The 19,438-nt window shown below is 42.6% G+C and overlaps 1 protein-coding gene across 2 annotated transcripts in view; it reads right to left on the bottom strand.

Moving 5' to 3' along the window:
* The window catches only part of MARCHF6 (membrane associated ring-CH-type finger 6), an 85,953-nt gene that overhangs the window by 51,033 nt on the left and 15,482 nt on the right, over positions 1 to 19,438 (bottom strand). For both annotated transcript variants that reach the window (XM_069958310.1, XM_069958311.1), the window contains exons 4-9: positions 18,379 to 18,522; positions 16,422 to 16,494; positions 12,151 to 12,319; positions 6,356 to 6,542; positions 5,934 to 5,995; positions 4,509 to 4,541 (exon numbers count right to left, since the gene is read on the bottom strand). In XM_069958310.1, coding sequence (XP_069814411.1) covers positions 4,509 to 4,541; positions 5,934 to 5,995; positions 6,356 to 6,542; positions 12,151 to 12,319; positions 16,422 to 16,494; positions 18,379 to 18,522 — 668 coding nt within the window. The remainder of the gene's footprint in view (positions 1 to 4,508; positions 4,542 to 5,933; positions 5,996 to 6,355; positions 6,543 to 12,150; positions 12,320 to 16,421; positions 16,495 to 18,378; positions 18,523 to 19,438) is intronic.

Genomic DNA, 19,438 nt, shown 5'->3' with positions numbered 1-19,438 from the left:
ATAATGTAGAAAATCCTGTGTATGCCTTGTGAATTCCTGTTTTATCTCATATGGCATAGATGGGTTTTCAGCCATCTTGTTTCCTATTTCCCTACTGATATACTTTTCTAATGCTGCCTATATTACCCATAATGCCTCTGGTTTTGCAGAGAGAGAGAAGAAACGGAAGGAGGTGGTGTCTTACGACTGCAATTGCTCTAAATCCTAAGTGCAGCAATTAATAGATTTATAAGCACTGCAAATGAGTGACGATCTTGCTGATCATCGCTCGTTTGCGTCATTGCACGGCCCCATATGGGGCCGTATAAAAAGATCCTTACACTGTACAGTACTATTTGTGAGAGAACTGCAGCCAGCCTCCTTTGCTCCCCATTACTATAGCTCTTACACTCTATATATAGAGCAGCAACATGCAGATGGAGCTGGGTGAGGAAAGGAGAGTATGAGTGTCCAGGAGGGATCTGATAGGTGATTATGTAATCCTGCAGTTCACAGAAAGGCTTCTAACCCTGAACTGACCATTTCTTGTTAAACACAAAGCCATGTAATTTTCTGGTTATTAGACTGGTGTTCACATGACCCAGATGAATTCATAAGATTTATATATGTAGATAAGGGGGGCGAGAGAGTGTACTAGGGGTGAGTGTGCACTCTATGGCCAAAAGAAAATAAAAAATACAGTGCTTCTTAATCATCTTCATCCTTCCAAGACTAGCCCCTTTTTTATTTTTTAAATTACATAACAGACCAACTGCATTCTGGCTTTACATCATCAACCACAATGCTAAGCGTCGGATGGAGATGGCTGACATTGGAACCTGGAGCAGTGGAGAGGTGTCTGACAGACCAGTCTGGTGAATTCCAGGATAATGTTACATGTCTGACTGCACCAACTGTAAAGTTTGGAGGAGAGATAATGCTAAGGGCTTGCTTTTCAGGGGCTGGCTAAGGTACATTAGTCCTAGTGAAGGGAAATCCTAATGCTTAACCCCTTAGCGACCCATGACGTATCTGATACGTCATGGTGCCGCAGGGGGTGATCAGAGCGGGGTCCCGCCGGGACCCCGCTCTGAACGGCACCGATCCCGGCTGCAATCTGCAGCCGGGCAGTGCCTCTATTAGCCGGCGCGGGTCCCGTTGCCGCGCCGGCTAATTAAGCCCTTCAATGCAGCTGTCAAACCTGACAGCTGCATTGAAGTGCTTTCCTCCGTGCATCACTGGTGTCTAGTGGCACGGATCTCCCCCCCACGATGCGATCGCGGGGGGGAGATCCGTTCTTCTGCCCGTGCCGGGCCTCAGCGTTGGAATGACGCTGATCCCGACTCGGCAATAGATTGCTGTGGCCTGCAGCAGGCCATAGCAATCTATGACCGATCTAATGGATCTTTGCTGTGTATATACACAGCATTGATCTCTATGAGAGATCAGTGCTATGTATATACAAGCCCCCCAGGGGGGCTTCTAGTGTATGTAAAAAAAAAAAGTAAAAAAGTGTTTTTATTAATAAAAAATCCCCTCCCCTAATAAAAGTCCAAATCACCCCCCTTTTCCCATTTTATAAATATAAATTAATTAATAAATAAATTAATAAACATATTTAGTATCACCGCACACGTAATCGCCCGAACTATTAATCACATTCCTGATCTCGCACGGTAAACGGCGTAAGCGCAAAAAAATCCCAAAGTGCAAAATTGCGCATTTTTGGTCGCATCAAATCCAGAAAAAATGTAATAAAAAGCGATCAAAAAGTCGTATATGTGCAATCAAGGTACCCGTAGAAAGAACGCATCATGGCGCAAAAACTGACACCTCACACAGCCCCATAGACCAAAGGATAAAAGCGCTATAAGCCTGGGAATGGAGCGATTTTAAGTGACATATATTTGTTAACAATGGTTTGAATTTTTTACAGGCCATCCGATACAATATAAGTTATACATGTTATATATCATAGTAATCGTAACGACTTGAGGAACATGCATAACAAGTCAGTTTTACCATAGGGCGAACGGCGTAAATGCAAAACTCCCCGAAATCAAAACAAATTCTTTTTTTTTTCAATTTGACAGCGCAAATGTTTTTTTTCCGGTTTCACAACATATTTTATGGAAAAATTATGCCTGTAATTGCAAAGTACAATTGGTTTCGCAAAAAATAAGCACTAATATAAGTCTCTAGGTGAAAAAATGCAAGCGCTATGGACTTTTAAACATAAAATGGAAAAAGCAAAAGTGCAAAAACGAAAATTGGCTTTGACCTTAACCCTTTAAGGACGGGGCCCATTTTCGTTTTTACGTTTTCGGTTTTTCCTCCTTGTGTTTAAAAGGTCATAGCACTTGCATTTTTCCACCTAGAAACCCACATGACCCCTTATTTTTTGCGTCACTAATTGTACTTTGCAATTACAGGCTAAATTTTTGCATAAAGTACACTGCGAAACCAGAAAAAAATTCAAAGTGTGGTGAAATTGAAAAAAAAAAAACGCATTTCTTTTATTTGGGGGCAATTTGTTATGCATGTTCCTCAAGTTGTTACGATTAAAACGATATATAACATGTATAACTTATATTGTATCTGATGGCCTGTAAAAAATTCAAACCGTTGTTAACCAATATAGGTTCCTTAAAATTGCTCCATTCCCCGGCTTATAGCGCTTTTATCCTTTGGTCTATGGGGCTGTGCGAGGTGTCATTTTTTGCGCCATGATGTGATCTTTCTATCGGTACCTTGATTGCCCATATACGTCTTTTTGATCGCTTTTTATTAAATTTTTTCTGGATTTGATGCGACCAAAAATGCACAATTTAGCACTTTGGGATTTTTTTGCGCTGACGCCGTTTACCGTGCGAGATCAGGAATGTGATTAATTTATAGTTCGGGCGATTACGCACGCGGCGATACCAAACATGTTTATTTATTTATTTATTTGTTTACTTTTATTTAAAACCTGGGAAAAGGGGGGTGATTCAGACTTTTATTAGGGGAGGGGGCTTTTTACTATTAACAACACTTTATTTATTTATTTTACACATATACTAGAAGCCCCCCTAGGGGACTTCTAGTATATACACTGTGATCTCTCATTGAGATCTCTGCAGCATAGATATGCTGCAGAGATCCATGAGATCGGCACTCGTTTGCTTTCGGCTGCTGCAGCCGAAAACGAACGAGTGCCGAGCCGAGGACGGCGCCATCTTGGACGCGTCCCCGGCCGGCATCAGTAACTGAGATCGCTCCTCTGGGACAAGGTCCCGGAGGAGCGATCTCCCCCACTAGACCCCAGGGAAACATTGCCTCCGGTAATCGGAGGCAGCTGTCAACTTTGACAGCTGCCTCCGATTAGCTAATTAGCGGGCACGGCGATCAGACCGTGCCCGCTAATAGCAGCGGTCCCGGGCTACTCGCGGCACCCGGGATCGCGGCACTTCAAAGCGGGGCCGCCGCTGGAGGCTGTGTTTCACCTGCTGGGCTCACCTCAATTCCTCTTTCTGCAGAAATTTGGTATTCCTCATCAGTTCTTTCTTCACTGCCACCAATGATTTACTTTGCAAACTCTCCCTGCCACCAATGATTTTATTTGCAGGTCCCCACTGCCATCAATGATTTTATTTGCAGGTCCCCACTGCAACCAATTATTTTATTTGCAGGTCCCCACTGACACCAACGATTAACACCCCCACTGCCACCAATGATAAGGCGGAACGCAAGCCGCCGAATGACGTCACTGGACCGCAAGCCTCCGAATCACGCCCCTCTGGGCGTGATTACAGCCCCGGACCGTGACTACATACGCCCCCGGACCGTGACTACATACGCCCACCTTGACTACATACGCCCACCTTGACTACTTACCAAAAATTTACATACAGCGCGTGACCTGAACAAAGTCAGAATACTGTCTAATTGATGGGGGCACAGAGGTTACAGGGGCATATTTGGGAAGTGTGCTGGGTGATCTACCAGCACGTATCCTTAGCTTTACATTGATTTTCTGCGTGATTGGTTCCCTTTAATTATGCATAGCATATTCTTGATCCCCTTAAAAGTGATACTGTAAACCCCTTACTCTGTGTATGGTTTTCTGCACCATCCACAAACTTACATGCTGCATATTTGATATATACCTGTATAAAACTTGTTTGTCTTCTTTCTGCTCTAAAATTGCTTTCCCACTGCGGATCTCTGCCCAGTACACCCTTCCTGCAGACAAACTCGTAGCAGAATGCACATCCATCTGCGAGTATGTCAGCAGCCCATCCCGTTAACACGCCGGCTGCCGTAGTGTATACTTCACCTGGTTCCCGGCCGGTCCCGCTCAGCCAATCAGTGCGCTGCCCCGCCGCAATGCACTGATTAGATGAGCGGGACGTGAAGGCATCGGAAGCCCCGAAGCAAGCTGAAGCAGAGACCAGGTAAAGTATACGCCGCTGGGGGGTTCCATTACGTGTGAACGCAGCCTTAAACACAAAAGTGCTTTTATTGTCAGTTTAATACAACTGCCATACCAGAAAAACCAGTGATCCATCCAAGCCCAGCATCTATATATAAAAAAAAAAAGAAGTTATAATAATTTAAATGAAAGCAAAAAAGTAAAGCTATGTTTCAAAGAAGCAGTACCATTAAAACACTTATTGAAAATACCATAAGAGAAAAATAAAAATGTAGGGTAAATGTGTCTTGGGGCAAAGAGAAACTATATGTAGGCTTCCATGAAGAAACTACTTCCACAACAGATTAGTTCTGTAAGGATGAGCTTCACCCTGCTATATGAAAGTCAGGACACTGCATCTTATAGGAGTAGCAACAAAAGAGCATGTAAATGCATGCTGAAAATGGAAATAGCAAGACATCCTCCTCCACTTTTAAATACATGGTGGAACTGCATTATCTTACTGTGGTTAGCCATCACTGTTTTGTCCCATTGTGAGCTTCTGCCTACTTTTAACAGCAAAGAGATTATGCTCTTGCTCTATATTTTTCATCACTTTCAGAACTAATATACATGTTTTCTATTCTCCCACCATTACCTGCGTTTGGTGCATCTGTACTTATTCCTAGCTAAGGGATAGCCCCCTTCACTCGGACAAGTGGGGACTCCCATACCAGGGGGTCAAACTGTAGTGTTGAGGCAGGGATACTACAGGTAAATGTATATGTGTGTGTGTGTGTGTGTGTGTAAATAAATAAATACATTTGTTATTTCTTTTGTTTATTTATAACTTACCTTTTGCAATAAATTCACAAATATGGATAGCGGTTATACAGTGTCTTTCTATGATAGTAAAATGCCCACAGCAACAAATCACAGCTCAGCTTTTATATCACCAGAGCTGAAAACTGAGCTGTGATTGGTTGCTGGGACAGCTTACACCACTCTATTTTACATACTTTGATAAATGTGGGCCCTGTGCAGTGGCGTAGCTACCATAGAGGCAGTTGCTATGGGGCCCGTGCAGGAGGAAGCCCCCGGGGGAGAAGGTAAGAGCATGTGTCTTTCTGCTTAACCCCTTATGTACTGCAGTGTGTAAGTGTCCCAATGTTTACTTACATGCCACAACACAAAAAAAAGGGTTAACAAGCAGAAGACCGAGATCTCTCCTTCACTGCACTGATAACCTCAGACCTCTGTTCTCCAGCTGAGCAATCAAGCAGGAAAGGAAAATGTGCAGAGATCCATGCAGAGGTAAGGTGTTATCAGTGCACTAGATAGATAGATAGATAGATAGATAGATAGATAGATAGATACACACATACATACATACATATACACACTGTATATATTATATATATATATATGCACAGTGCTTTGTGTTGTGCGTAGGGGGGCCCCTTAAAAATCTTTGCTATGGGGCCCCGTGAATCCTAGCTACGCCCTTGGCCCTGTGTTTGGGTACTGCTAACAAAGAGCACTGCAGAATACTTTAACTCACCCTTTCCCAAGTCAGTTCTTCTGCAGCTCGATCCCATTCTAAGGCATTCCAGTTCATGTCATCTGCAAAGCAAAGCTAAAGTTATAGGCCACATTAAATGCTAAGGCGTGACAGTTGCAGTTCAGTATAATCCAACAGCAAAAATTTATTTAACCCTACGTAATCACCCATACATGTTTTTACCATGGTCACTAAGGGGCTTTATTCTACTACTGTAGCCCCTCCCATCACATAACTCTAGCTATTTATTATTCCTGCTTAGAACCCCCTACCTCTTACTATGTATTTCCCAAGGGTACCCATACTAACTCAAGCATTTGCCTTCCTGCTCTCATAAAGCCTCTGCCACCAGACTCTGTCTGAGGCCCTGGATTTTAGGAAACCTTAAGTGTGATGATATTACATCATATTTCTGCCAGTACCTTGTGCCCCATTGTTTATATCAGCTGCATCTTCAATAACAGCATCATCTTCATTGTCTTCCTCCTCATCTTCCGCCTGATCATCTGGCAGATCAGGATTTTCACCAACTACTGCATTTTCCACTGGAGGAATAGCCGGCTGGTCCATGGCAACATTTTCAACAACTACATTGCCAGCACCTTGTGCCTGTAAAGAGTAGTATTCAATAAAGAATATGTACTTCAAGAACTACAAAGCCACTAAAGAACAGAGCTGATAAATACAAATTAGTACACAGAAAACAACGTTAGAAGTGCAAGAGTATAAGCCACCACAAGACTGGAGCTCATGATGCCAGGTCATCATCCAAAGATAATTTTTCCCAGGAGCCTGTGTGAGTCAGTGAGCTGTAAAAAGTGGTCCCTTCCCACTTCCCCCTGAACTAAAAAATGATCAGGAATTGTCACAACAGTGACATGAGTAACATTGCCATTATGTGACAGCCCATGTCTCACAGCCTCTGCGGAAGACAACTATGCTAGCACCACCAACACAGCAATCATGTGACTGATAATACAGCAATCAGCCTAGGTGTAAAAAGATAACTATAAATATATTACCAGTATTGTCTGTTCTTATTTTTGTACATAGATTTTCCTTAAGCCCTCCTTATGTCCCTAAACTTCACTGCTCCAAGATTAATAAGGCTTTAAAAAATAAATAAATAAAATCAGCATGGTTCTCTTACATTAATGGGGAACTATCAGCAGGTTAGACGAACCTAACCTAGCCCCCGGGACACTGAGGAGGAAGGTATGTGTGTTACCTTCCTACTCTGCGCCGTTCTCACGCTTTTAGTCAGCGTAATCTTTGGCCGTGAGCCCTGTTAGGCGCAATGCCCTGCCCCCACAACATCATCTGGCCCGCCCACTGCATGAGTTAAAGGAGAAGTCTGGCGGGGTGGGTGAAAATTGACTTATCTTTATATTCGTCTTTACATGGTGTCTACTGAATATAATATAAGTGCACAGATGATATTATTTACACCACACTGGTTATTACTGATTACTGATGGGGTAAACAGTATACAACATATTTCCTGTTATTACTACTTACTAGGATTATACCGTGTACAGGGTTGTAACTGGTTATTACGGTACTAGTGTTCAGTGGACCTGTCAAAATGTTCGGATTCGGCAATGCTATCTGTTTTGTATCAAATGTCTTAGAAGGCTTTTTTGTTTGGGATATAGGTTCTGCTTTGTCTATTATAGACACACTCTATGCAGGTGTCTTACTTGTGGTATAGAATCTTAACACATGAGAAGAAGCCACCACTTAGCACAGGGAGCAGTAAAATCTTTTCCATTTGAGTCATGATTTCTGTTAATATATAAAAATTATATTGATGGTGTGTTTCCACACAGAGTATTTCTGTCAGTATTTTTCAACCAAAACCAGGAGTGGACTAGTTCCCACACTGTTGAAATTTAGTGGATGGCCGCCATTGAATGGCAAATAATTTTCTTTGTTTTAAAATAATGGCCGCTATTTGTCGTAAAATGACGCCCATCCAACATCGCCATTCTGTGTTTTCAATTCATTCCTAGTTTTGGTTAAAAAATACTAATCAAAATACTGAGCAAAAATACTGTGTGGAAACACAGCCTAAAAATGTATTTCAAGGACCTTTGCATACATCCATAATTTACTGTCGACAACTGCAGAAAGTATCGGACCCATTGTATTCTATGGCATAATATATTTGCCCAGAGCTCAGGCTGCAAAAAGTGTGGACTTGTCAGGGCTAATCTATTTCTATTGACTGCAAGCAGCTCACGGATGACACTCCACTGGTCATCCATGCATTATGGACCTGTGCAGGGGGCCAAAAATGGGTGCAATACATTCGCTCTTAGGGTGCATTCACACTACGGAATCCACGCGAATAACCTCCACTCGCACCATCCCATCCCCACCCCCCGCTTGAAGATCTGCCCATCTCATAGGCTCCATTCTATTCACGTAGATTCCTCCATGTGCCCAAAGGAGGTTATCTGTCCACTAGAGGTTATCCACGCGGATTACATAGTGTGAACGCACTCTTGCTTCAATACTCTCTGGTAACAATGGCCAAAATGTATTCATCTGAACTGCAAATACTTAGGGTGCCTTTACACACATAGATCTATCTGACATATCATTGCAGCCAAAGCCAGGAACAGACTATGAACAGAGAACAGGAAAGGAAAAACTGGGATTTCTCTTCTTTTCAAATCTTCTCTTGGCTTTGGCTGAAAAAATCTGCCAGATAATCTGTGTTTGTAAGGGTCCCTTACTATTTTACAGATTTATCAATCTAAGACGAAAAATGTGTCTAATTTTAGTCTTCGATAACAACCACAGCTCAGCTCTCATTTCTCATGAAAATAAGTTGTCATTGGTTGCTATCAGTCTGACACATTGGACACATTGGTAAATCTGTATAATAATGGGTGCCTGTAGTGCAGCTCTCCTGGGCTGCCCCTTCTGCATAAGGATCAGATGCAGGACAACATCCAATGTACAATAAGATAAGATCCAAAGCAGAAAATATGTAAACGTTTTATTCCATTTATTCAAAAGCATACAAACAGACGGCTTAAAATGAAGTGTTTTAGGAATACCTGGCGACCTTAGTCATACTAGGCAACACAGTGTACCAATTATAAACATGCTCTCGAAACACGAATAATAACACATAACACTTAAAATAGGTTTATTGTAGCAAATGCATAACTTGTCAAAAGGATAGGATGTACGATATGAAAATTACCACCAATAAGGAAAGTACATCAGCTCACCATCTAAACTATGCCCAGAAGCATGGTGCGGTTTCTCCCATGTCTGAACACGCTGGAATGATATTGCAGGCAGTTTCCCAGAAATCACTGGTAAAAATATGTAGTCCACAGTTTCATAAAATTTCAAGGTTTTATTGTAGACATCTTAAAAACGTGTCGTTGTGCATTTTAAAGTTGTTTGTGATTAAGATTTTTCTACAATAAAGCCTTGAAATTTTATGAGGCTGTGGAAATTTCTAATGGTGCGTTTACACGAAACGATAATTGGCCCGATCGTACGATTAACGGATGTCGGATTTTTTTTCATAACCATCAGCGTTTAGACGGTACGATATATCGTATGGAAAAATCGTTTTGCGATCGCACGCCCGCAGCCCGGCCCCCCGCTCATCCGCAGCCCGGCCCCACGGTCAACCGCAGCCCCCTGCGCCACCCTGATCGGCACCCCCGCCGCTCTGATCGCCACCCCTTCCCCCCCCCCGCCGCACCAATCGCCACCCCCCGCCGCCCCGTCCACGAGCATACGTTACCTGCTCCGCGTAGCAGGTCTTCGAAATCCCCGGATCCCCTCTTCATTTTTTTGCGAACGACGATTTGATAACATGTTGAAAGATCAAAATGAACGATTTCTCGTTCGTCGTTTGATCGTTCGCTGCTTTTACTCATACGATTATCGTTCGAATTCGATCGTTATCGCGCAAATTCGCACGAAAATCGTTACGTGTAAACGCAGCAGGCAGGCTCAATGAGCAGATCGCCGATAACACTGATCAATGCTATGCCTATGGCATAGCAATCATCAGTGTAGAAATCAAAGTACTGGATGTAAAAGTTCCCCCAAAGGGACTTCAAATGTGTAAAAAAAAAAAAAGTTAAAACACTAAACACACTACCCCAAAACCCCTCCCCCAATAAAAGTTGAAATCACCCCCCTTTCCCATTATATAAATAAAACATATAAAAACAAATAAACATAATATAAATTAAAATATAGCAAGCGTCATTGCGAACGGTAAACGGCGTAGACGAAAAGAGGGAAAAAAGTGCGCGGATTACCGATTTTATGTTACATTATATATAAAAAAAAAAATTAATAAAAAGTGATGAAAACGTCCGATCTTCACAAATATGGTATTAATATAAGCTAGAGTTCATGGCGGAAAAAAATGACATCCCATACAGCCCCGTAGGTGAAAAAATAAAACTTTTATAAGCGTCACAATAGGCCCATTTTATTTATAATTAATTGCCAAAAAAAAGGATTTCATTTTAAAAAAAAAAAAATATAACATTAGAGAATCTGTGTAAACCTGCATATGGTTGTGTTCGGACTGACCTATAGAATAATTGTATCATGTCGCTTTTACCATATAGTGCATTACGTAGACACAGGAACCCCCCAAACGTTACCATATTGCATTCTTTTTTACGATTTCACCAATTTATATCTTCATAAATAATATATTTGGGATTCCGTCATACATGTTATGGTAAAATGAAAGACGCCATTACAAAGTACAACTATTCCTGTAAAAAACAAGCACTTACATGGCTTGTAGATAGAAAACTGAAAGTGCTAGAGCTCTTAGAAGGGGAGGAGGGAAAAACGAAAACACTAAGATCAAAATTTGCGCGGTCCATTTTGGGTCATTTTGGGCCTGGTCCTCAAAGGGTTAAGTGATTAATCCAGCTTCCATTTTTAAATCTGAGAAAGAGTGAACAACTCAGACGTAGAAAATGGGGTCATGTGTTAATACAGAAACTCATTTGATTTTTATTGTTGAATACCTCTGATCCAAAAGGGTAAAACTTGGGTACAGTTTATCTTGCATGACTGCATGTTTTCTAGTCTAGACAGTCCATAGGACCCTGGTGTGGGTAGGTGTTACACATTCAGTAAACAGATTTTGACAATGAGCCCAAACAGCAAGGCATCAAGTATCTCTAAAGATTTGTGCAGTAAGACTATGATAAAAAAGTGAGAAGTCTGAAATGCATTAGCCACCGGTTTTCCCCCGACAGCAATTCAAATGTCTTTGTCAAGTACTGTTTTAATTGACCTATTCAAATAAAGAGAATTCTAGAGATGAATGACTGAATAACCAACTGGATGCTGTTTACATTCTGTCAGTACAGTACTGGGACATGCATCAGAAGAACAAGCAGGGAGATATCTGAGCTGAGCCTGGGACGTGACGAACCGGGAGCTGCAGTAGGCTGACTGGTTTGTGAGCAGTGATGCTGCGCTGCGGGGGGCAAGGATGGGTAAGTATGATTTCTTTATGTTCCATCCACCCCCCTACCTGCCTGGGCCTTTTACATTTGGACAGAGTTCTACTTTAGGAATGCCAAGGAATAACTTGTTTTATGCTTAAAGCGACTCTGTATCCACAGTCTGGCCCCCACAAACGCGTGTACAGCAGATGATGCAGTTATTGTCCTAAGAAACAACTTTTCGACTTGCAGCCTGTGTCAAATTGGCGTGGCCTAGTGCACCCATGCCTTAGGATTGTCCCTCCTCCACACACTCCTCATCAGTAGGAATGCCCCTAGAACAATTTCTTCTAATCATCACCTGTGTGAACACAGCACATGAGCTGGATCGTTAAGGCACCTGTACAGTGTTCACACAAGTGATGAATCGGAAAAATTTTGCACGGGGGCGTTCCTAGTGATGAGGAGAGATGGAGGGGAGGCATAGACATATTTGACACAGGGATACAAGTTTAAAAGTTGTTTTTTAGGACAATGACTGCATCACCTGCCAAACGGACCCCAGGACAGATCTTGGATTAAAAGCAGCTATCTGAAGGTACAAGCGGTTAGGGGGGGGGGGGGGGGGGGGGCAGATTGTGGGTACAGAGTTGCTGTAAAAAGCATGAATAATGTGAACCACAGAGGCCAAGTCCAGAAGGGAATGGAGTATTATTATAATAGACATCAGATTTTTTTTTTTTTATAATACAACTTACCTCATTTTGGTGGCCCAAACCATTCTGAGGCTGTGGGAAATTTTGATCCAGCCACAGAGGAGCTCCTCCATGAACTATTTGTTCTCTTAACCAAACAAGGCTTATAAAAGCACAAAGGGTGCATGTAACAACAAAACATCCCTGCAAGCAGTCTGCCAGTAAATTTTCCCTGAAACAAAACAGTCTGAAATTAGTGCATGCCACAAACACCTTAACACATTAAAACACAGACAATGACTTAAGAATTGCTGGGGCCAGAACTATACCCTTTTGATGCTTTCACGCTTTATTGCAAGTGAAAGTAAAATCAGGTTCACCTAAGAAGCAACATCAATACAACCCCCATTGACACATCATTATGTACTCAATAACAAACAACTTTTATCAGTAAATTATTTTCAAATTACATCAATAACCTGTTCCTCGACAGTGTCACTGTGCCTCACTTAACTCATTTAAAGATGTCTATGTACCTCCTGATAATATTGACCTATCCTAGTTACTGTTGTGCTCTACTGTTTTGGCCAGGTCTGACTACTGTGGGATTAATCAGGAAGGGCATACAGAGTACACTGTATGATAAAAAGACAGTTCCCAGTCTCCCACTGCCGATCACATGAGCAGTGCATACTTACCTTCAGCACTGCTCTGTGATTCGCCGTGTGTATGTGTATTATGTACCTCTGTACTATATGCATAGGAAAAAAAAAAAAGCGATGCGGAATCTGTTGGCGCTATACAAATAAATTTATTATTATTATTATTCATGATAAACGATCTTTATCCCAAGTTGACAGTATCACAGAGGTGCCTATATGATAGGGGCGCCGACAGCTAGGGGGCGCTGGTGGCACCCCCCCAGACTCCACTTAGCTGCGCGCACCCCCGGCCGGCCGGCCGCCCGCCTGCTAGCTCGCTCGCCCCATCACCTGCTCCTCTGAAGAATCACCTCGCGTAGCTCCGCCCCCGGACCGGCCGTAGCTCCGCCCCCGGACTGCCTGGACCTCCGTCTCTGGACCGCCCGTAGCTCCGCCCCCGGACCTCCCGTAGCTCCGCCCCCGGACCACGCCGACCCAGCCGAGCACTCTGCACCTGCAGACATCTCCCTCCAGCAGCGCAATGACGTCATTTCACTGCGTTTGCTGGAGAGAGATGTGTGCAGGGGCGGCAGCGGTCTGCTCCTCGCAGGCTGGAGAAGATAAGAAGAGGAGAGAGGGACCCCTATGCCAGAATAAGGTGAGTATAATGTTTTTTTTTTTTTGTGTGTGTTTGGCAATGCAGGGGGAGCAGAGGGGATTATTACTATTTGGGGGGGGGGGCAGCAGAGGGGGGATTATTACAATGGGGGCAGCACAGGGGGGATTACAGGGGGTGGTCACCCAGCTTTCCCAGCATCCTGTATGTCAGTGTGTAATGGAGGTCACCCAGCTTTCCCAGTATCCTGTATGTCAGTGTAATGGAGGTCACCCAGCTTTCCCATGATCCTGTATGTCAGTGTGATGGAGGTCATCAAGCTCTCCCAGCATCCTGTATGTCAGTGTGATGGAGGTCACACAGCTCTCCCAGTATCCTGTATGTCAGTGTAATGGAGGTCACACAGCTTTCCCAGTATCCTGTATGTCAGTGTAATGGAGGTCATCAAGCTCTCCCAGCATCCTGTATGTCAGTGTGATGGAGGTCATCCAGCTCTCCCAGTATCCTGTATGTAAGTGTAATGAAGGTCACCCAGCTTTTCCAGCATCCTGTATGTCAGTGTGTAATGGAGGTCACACAGCTTTCCCAGCATCCTGTATGTCAGTGTGATGGAGGTCATCCAGCTCTCCCAGTATCCTGTATGTCAGTGTGATGGAGGTCATCCAGCTTTCCCAGCATCCTGTATGTCAGTGTGTAATGGAGGTCACACAGCTCTCCCAGTATCCTGTATGTCAGTGTAATGGAGGTCACCCAGCTCTCCCAGCATCCTGTATGTCAGTGTAATGGAGGTCACACCTTGCAGACTTTACTGCACCAAGCAGCAGAATTACTACAGTTTAGGAGCCTATAGGAGGGAAAAGGGAAGGAAGTTGCTGGATAAGTGCAGAGCCTGAGATGTTTGTCTGGAGACGAATTGTAGCTGCAAGAAATCATCATGGTGGTCCGGTTGGAGAGGAAAAGGAAAATGGTGCCGCAGATCAAAGAAAACAGCACCTGTGAGTCCCTGTATGGTGATTTTGTATTCGGTTGAACATTATCTCTTAGGGGTGCAACGCTGCTCTATGCCATAATACACACACTGCTTCTTCCTAATAACCCGGATCCTGATAAAAGCCCCTCTTCCTTCTCCAGGGCTGAATTGAGTGATGTTGAGGGGGGGGGGGGGGCGCTTTTATCAAGACTCGCCCTGTTTCCAAAATGATCTAGAAACTGCCCTGCCGTAGCTTCAGGCTCTTGCTCTGGCTCATCCGCAATGATTGACAGCCGGGGGAGGCAGTTGACAGCCTGAAGACACATCATCACCAGAGAGTGGGGCAGGCATAGGCTGTGTCACAGACACCCCTCTTTGACAATGTCAGCCCGGGATAAAGATAGCTTTTGCAGCGATCGCTAATATGTATATGTTTTTATTTTTCACCTGTAATAAAAGGACTTGAGAAAGGGTGACTTTAATTTGTTTATTCTCTTTATTTTGTCCCTCTAGGGGACTTGAAGCTGTGTGTTACATTGCAAATATAGTACACAGCAGTGCATCTATGCTGCTATACACTATACAGTACCTCTCAGTTACTCACTGACAGTTCCAGCTACAATTGGAGGCCATTATCTGGCTTCCAGGTGCCACAACAATCATCGGGACCTGCCTATGACATAGATACACAGAAATATCAGTCATTAGCCTCAAACATAGCTCCTCATATATTGATGACCTTGGTAAGGTGCTGCCCCGTCTCGGCCAGTGACTGGCTGAGTGGGCAGTCACCCCAAACAAGTCGATCTAGGAAGTGGAGGGGGGATCGCAGGGACCAGAACATGGGTTAGGGCAGTGGATAGGCAAGAATAGTCTGTTTGCTATTTTGTCACCATGGGCTGCAATATATGAAAAGTTGAAAACTTTTGAAAAAATAATTAAAAAACAGACTTAAAAATAAACAAGCAAAACAAGAGTCCATGGAGTCTTGGTTGCGAGTCTCAAAACATGGGATAGCCAGATATCTCTAGCCTGTTGCCACGGGGTGCCTCCATGATGGGGAGAGCACCACACCACCCTGATAAATAGCCCCTAAAGTCCCACTCGGTTGCGAGTATTGGAACACAAACAGGAAAATACCAGGGTGGCCCCTTTTGTCAATGTTTAACTCAAGGTGCGAGTATTGCGATCATGACAAGGGCTTGCCAAGGCAGGCCTCCATCCACAGACAGCCATTTGGGGGTATTTGCCCCTCGTCAGTGTGGAGTAGGATTCTGGCTAGTTGGGGCAATAACAAATCAACCAACAAAACACAGTAATCACTGAACTCAAGGAGAACAGTGAAAAAAAACTCCAATGAAGTACTCAAGAGTCTCCACTAATGCTCCCAAAAATTTAAATATGCAAAACAAGAGTCTGGAGGCACCCCGTGGCAACAGGCTAGATATATCTGGCTATCCCGTGTTTTGAGACTCGCAACCGAGACTTCACAGACTCTTGTTTTGCATATTTAAATTTTTGGGAGCATCAGTTGAGGCTCTTGAGTACTTCATTGGAGTTTTTTTTCACTGTTCTCCTTGAGTTCAGTGATAACTGTGTTTTGTTGGCTGATTTGTTATTGCCCCAAATAGCCAGAATCCTACTCCACACTGACAAGGGGCAAAAACCCCGAAACGGCTGCCTGTGGATGGAGGCCTGCCTTGGCAAGCCCTTGTCATGATCGCAATGCTCGTACCTTGAGTTAGACATTGACAAAAGGGGCCACCCTGGTATTTCCGTTTGTGTTCCAATACTCGCAACCGAGTGGGACTTAATGGGCTATTTATCAGGGTGGTGTGGTGCTCTCCCCATCATGGAGGCACCCAGTGGCAACAGGCTAGACATATCTGGCTATCCCGTGTTTTGAGACTCGCAACCGAGACTCCACGGACTCTTGTTTTGCATATTTAAAAAATTTTTGGGGGCATCAGTGGAGATTCTTGATTGAGTACTCCATTGGAGTTTTTTTTAACTGTTCTCCTTGAGTTCACTGATTACTGTGTTTTGTTGGTTTTTTTTTTTAAATAATCAATTAAAAAAACTTAGTAATAAGAAAAAAGAAACTTACGTTGACAGCATGTCTAGGGGTAGGGTCAAAAGCGAGCTCACAGAGCCAGTAAATAAGCACTTGTAAATGCGACCTGTGGTGGAAAAATTTTTTTAATTAACAGTCCTTGCCTGCTGACAAGATATAACAGTACTGGTATCACCGATATTACTATAACTGGTTACTAAAAAAAACCAAGTTCTGTTATAAGCAAAGATGAAGAGATTAAGAAACATTATGGGAAATATTAATCATTTGTACAAATACATAGAGAGCCCGAAGCAGCATGGGGGGCCAGCCCTGAAGCTCCCATCAATCAACCTTCGATAGAGTTTTTGGGACAGAAAATAATTCACATATTACTTGTTTTCACAGCGTTTCCCTGCCTCCCACTGAAATAATAGGACCAGGGTCGTTTGTGACACAGAAAACAGTGTTCCTTTGAATGTATGAATGTCCTGCTGCAGCTACGCATCTCAAAGGCAGACTGAAAAAAGACCAAAGTCAATGTGGCACTTTACACACTTCTTTTTTTCCTGTGTGAACTACCAAAAGTATGAATGTTATTTTTTCCATCTTCGCCAGCAACTTTTTTTTTTGTTTTTTTATGAAACACTCCTTTAAATGTGGGATTTTAATGATGGAACAATAACTAACAATTCTGTCAATTTGTGACTGAATCCAAGAAACTGAACAGTAGGCTAGGTTCACATCACAATTTTGCAATTCGTCTCATTGTATCCATTTTGGAAAACATACAGAAAAACGTTGTCAACCATGTTTTTGTGTACGTTTGTAACCGGTTGCTTTTGATAATAGTCGCAGAAGGCTATAACCACACAGATTTATAGAAAAATAAGATTTTTAATACAGAAAACAATACTTAGCTGCAGTAACAGATGGTACAGGTGCATAGTTGTTTCATGCACAATGAAATGGGAAGCCCCATTGTATATTATGCACTAATATACCCCATCTCCCTCGATGACCACCAGGGTGCTGGGCACCTTCCTTCCATGGTCCCAGCTGAGGCTGACTAGAAGCTACATACCCCTGACCTTTATAGTAAGTTTGGGTGGGGATGATGTGCTTCTAGAAATGTCTGTGTAGACCACGGATGACCATGAATGGAAGTTATCTGATGTTTCCCAAGCACAATGGGTACCCAGTTTTACAACTACAGCTACAAGGTTCTTTCAGCCATACAACAATAGCAACAAACAACTGTATCCTCCAATGTTTACAATGTTGTGAAGGTATATGGCTGGACAGTTGACATAGGGGTGACAGTATATATACACACACACACACACAAAAAAACACTACAATGACTTCTACACACATAGCCATACAAATTATATATATACATATACACATATACACAAGACATTAAAATAATACATTCCTTCTCATTACATCAATAAGACACTTTAATATTCTGAAATGAACCCATCCGGTTACAACGTTATAAAATTTAAAAAAACGTATCTGCTTTGATCCATTTACAAAAAAAAAAAATAATGTAACTCAATGGAAAATGGATGAAAACGTATGGCATCCAACAGCATCCGTTTTCACCCCGCCCCCCCTTTTTTTTTTCTTTCATAGAATGGATACATTTAACGGATGGCAAAATTGTGATGTGAACCTAGCCTTATAATTAGAGATTACAGTATAAACAAAGCAAAGCCTTTTATTACATCAGCAGTCTGCTTATTAGCCGGCTTCCTTTGAACTCCATGCCGCTCCAGGTCTCTGGAAAAGCTGGATCCAGTCCTGGGAAACTGGGACACGTTTCCCAAGGCTTGATCCAGCTTTTCCAAGCACCCGGAGCAGAGTGGCATGGAGCAACAAGGATATTAAAGGCAGCTTTGCTTTATACTGTAAATTTGCTAATCAATAATAATAATAATAATAATGATGTATATCACATCAAAAATTACAGAAAATGTATTATGTGGCGTAAATATTTACTCACATGCTGTAAGGGGTACCACTCCAAGCCATGCAAATGCCACTAAGGTATAATGAAACCAATATCGAATTGCTGTGCCAATACTTGTAATCAGTCCAGCACAGATGTCTTGGATTGGAAGCCGAGAAGGCATGTCTGGGGAATAGACTGAGAAATAAAGAAATATTACCTATACAATTCAAAATAAAAAAAGCAACATTATAGGAGGTAAACTTGACCGTCAATCTGACAACTTTATTGAGGTCCCATTCACGTGTCCATAGTGCAACCAGTTACTGTAGACTGCACTATGAATGTGCATAAATAGTGCACCAAATTCGGCTACATATTAGGACCTGTGCTTTTTTTTTTTTTTTTTTTTAATGCAGCATGGATTACAGCCCTGTACACATGTACGGACATGTGAACAGAGCCATTGAAATCTATTGGTACTATGTTCTGTCTCCAATTGACAGAACTACAAGCATGTAAATAGGGCCTTATACTTTTACATAAACTTCCATTAACCAGAACGAAAGAGCATAATTTAAACAATCAATCTTATTAGCAGTGTGAAGTAATAAGTCCCACCTACAGCACTGCTATTTTATGTATGTGCAGTACTGACTGCATAACTCCCCTGTATGATTTGCTCATGTGCAGAAGCTGTACTTGCTTTCTATTACTGCCCAGAACACAGTGGGATGCAGAAACCTGTGGCGATGAACATTTCACCCACAAGTTAAAGATCCCAAAGGATAGTAGGGGCACTAAAATAAATAGAATGTAAGCTCTTACAAAGAACTGTCTTGAGGGTAGATGCACACATCACATTTTTCCACCTAGAAAATATATGCTGCAAAATACCAAGCATAACTTTTGGACAAAAATATAAACTCCTGACCACATGTTTTGTTAGAGTTTTGGACACGGAATAGTCCCATTATCCTATAATTACCAAAATGTTTAATGTGGGGTAAGTAACGACTTATTGCTACAGATATGAAATAAGTGCAAAAAGAAATATTTAAAGGACAAGTGCCATGAAAAACTTTTTCCCAGTAATTGAAGCACATTGCAAAGT

Source organism: Dendropsophus ebraccatus, chromosome 2, assembly GCF_027789765.1.
Source record: "Dendropsophus ebraccatus isolate aDenEbr1 chromosome 2, aDenEbr1.pat, whole genome shotgun sequence".
In the NCBI taxonomy this organism is placed as follows: Eukaryota; Metazoa; Chordata; class Amphibia; order Anura; family Hylidae; genus Dendropsophus; species Dendropsophus ebraccatus.
This window is presented reverse-complemented; position numbering and strand designations above follow the sequence as displayed.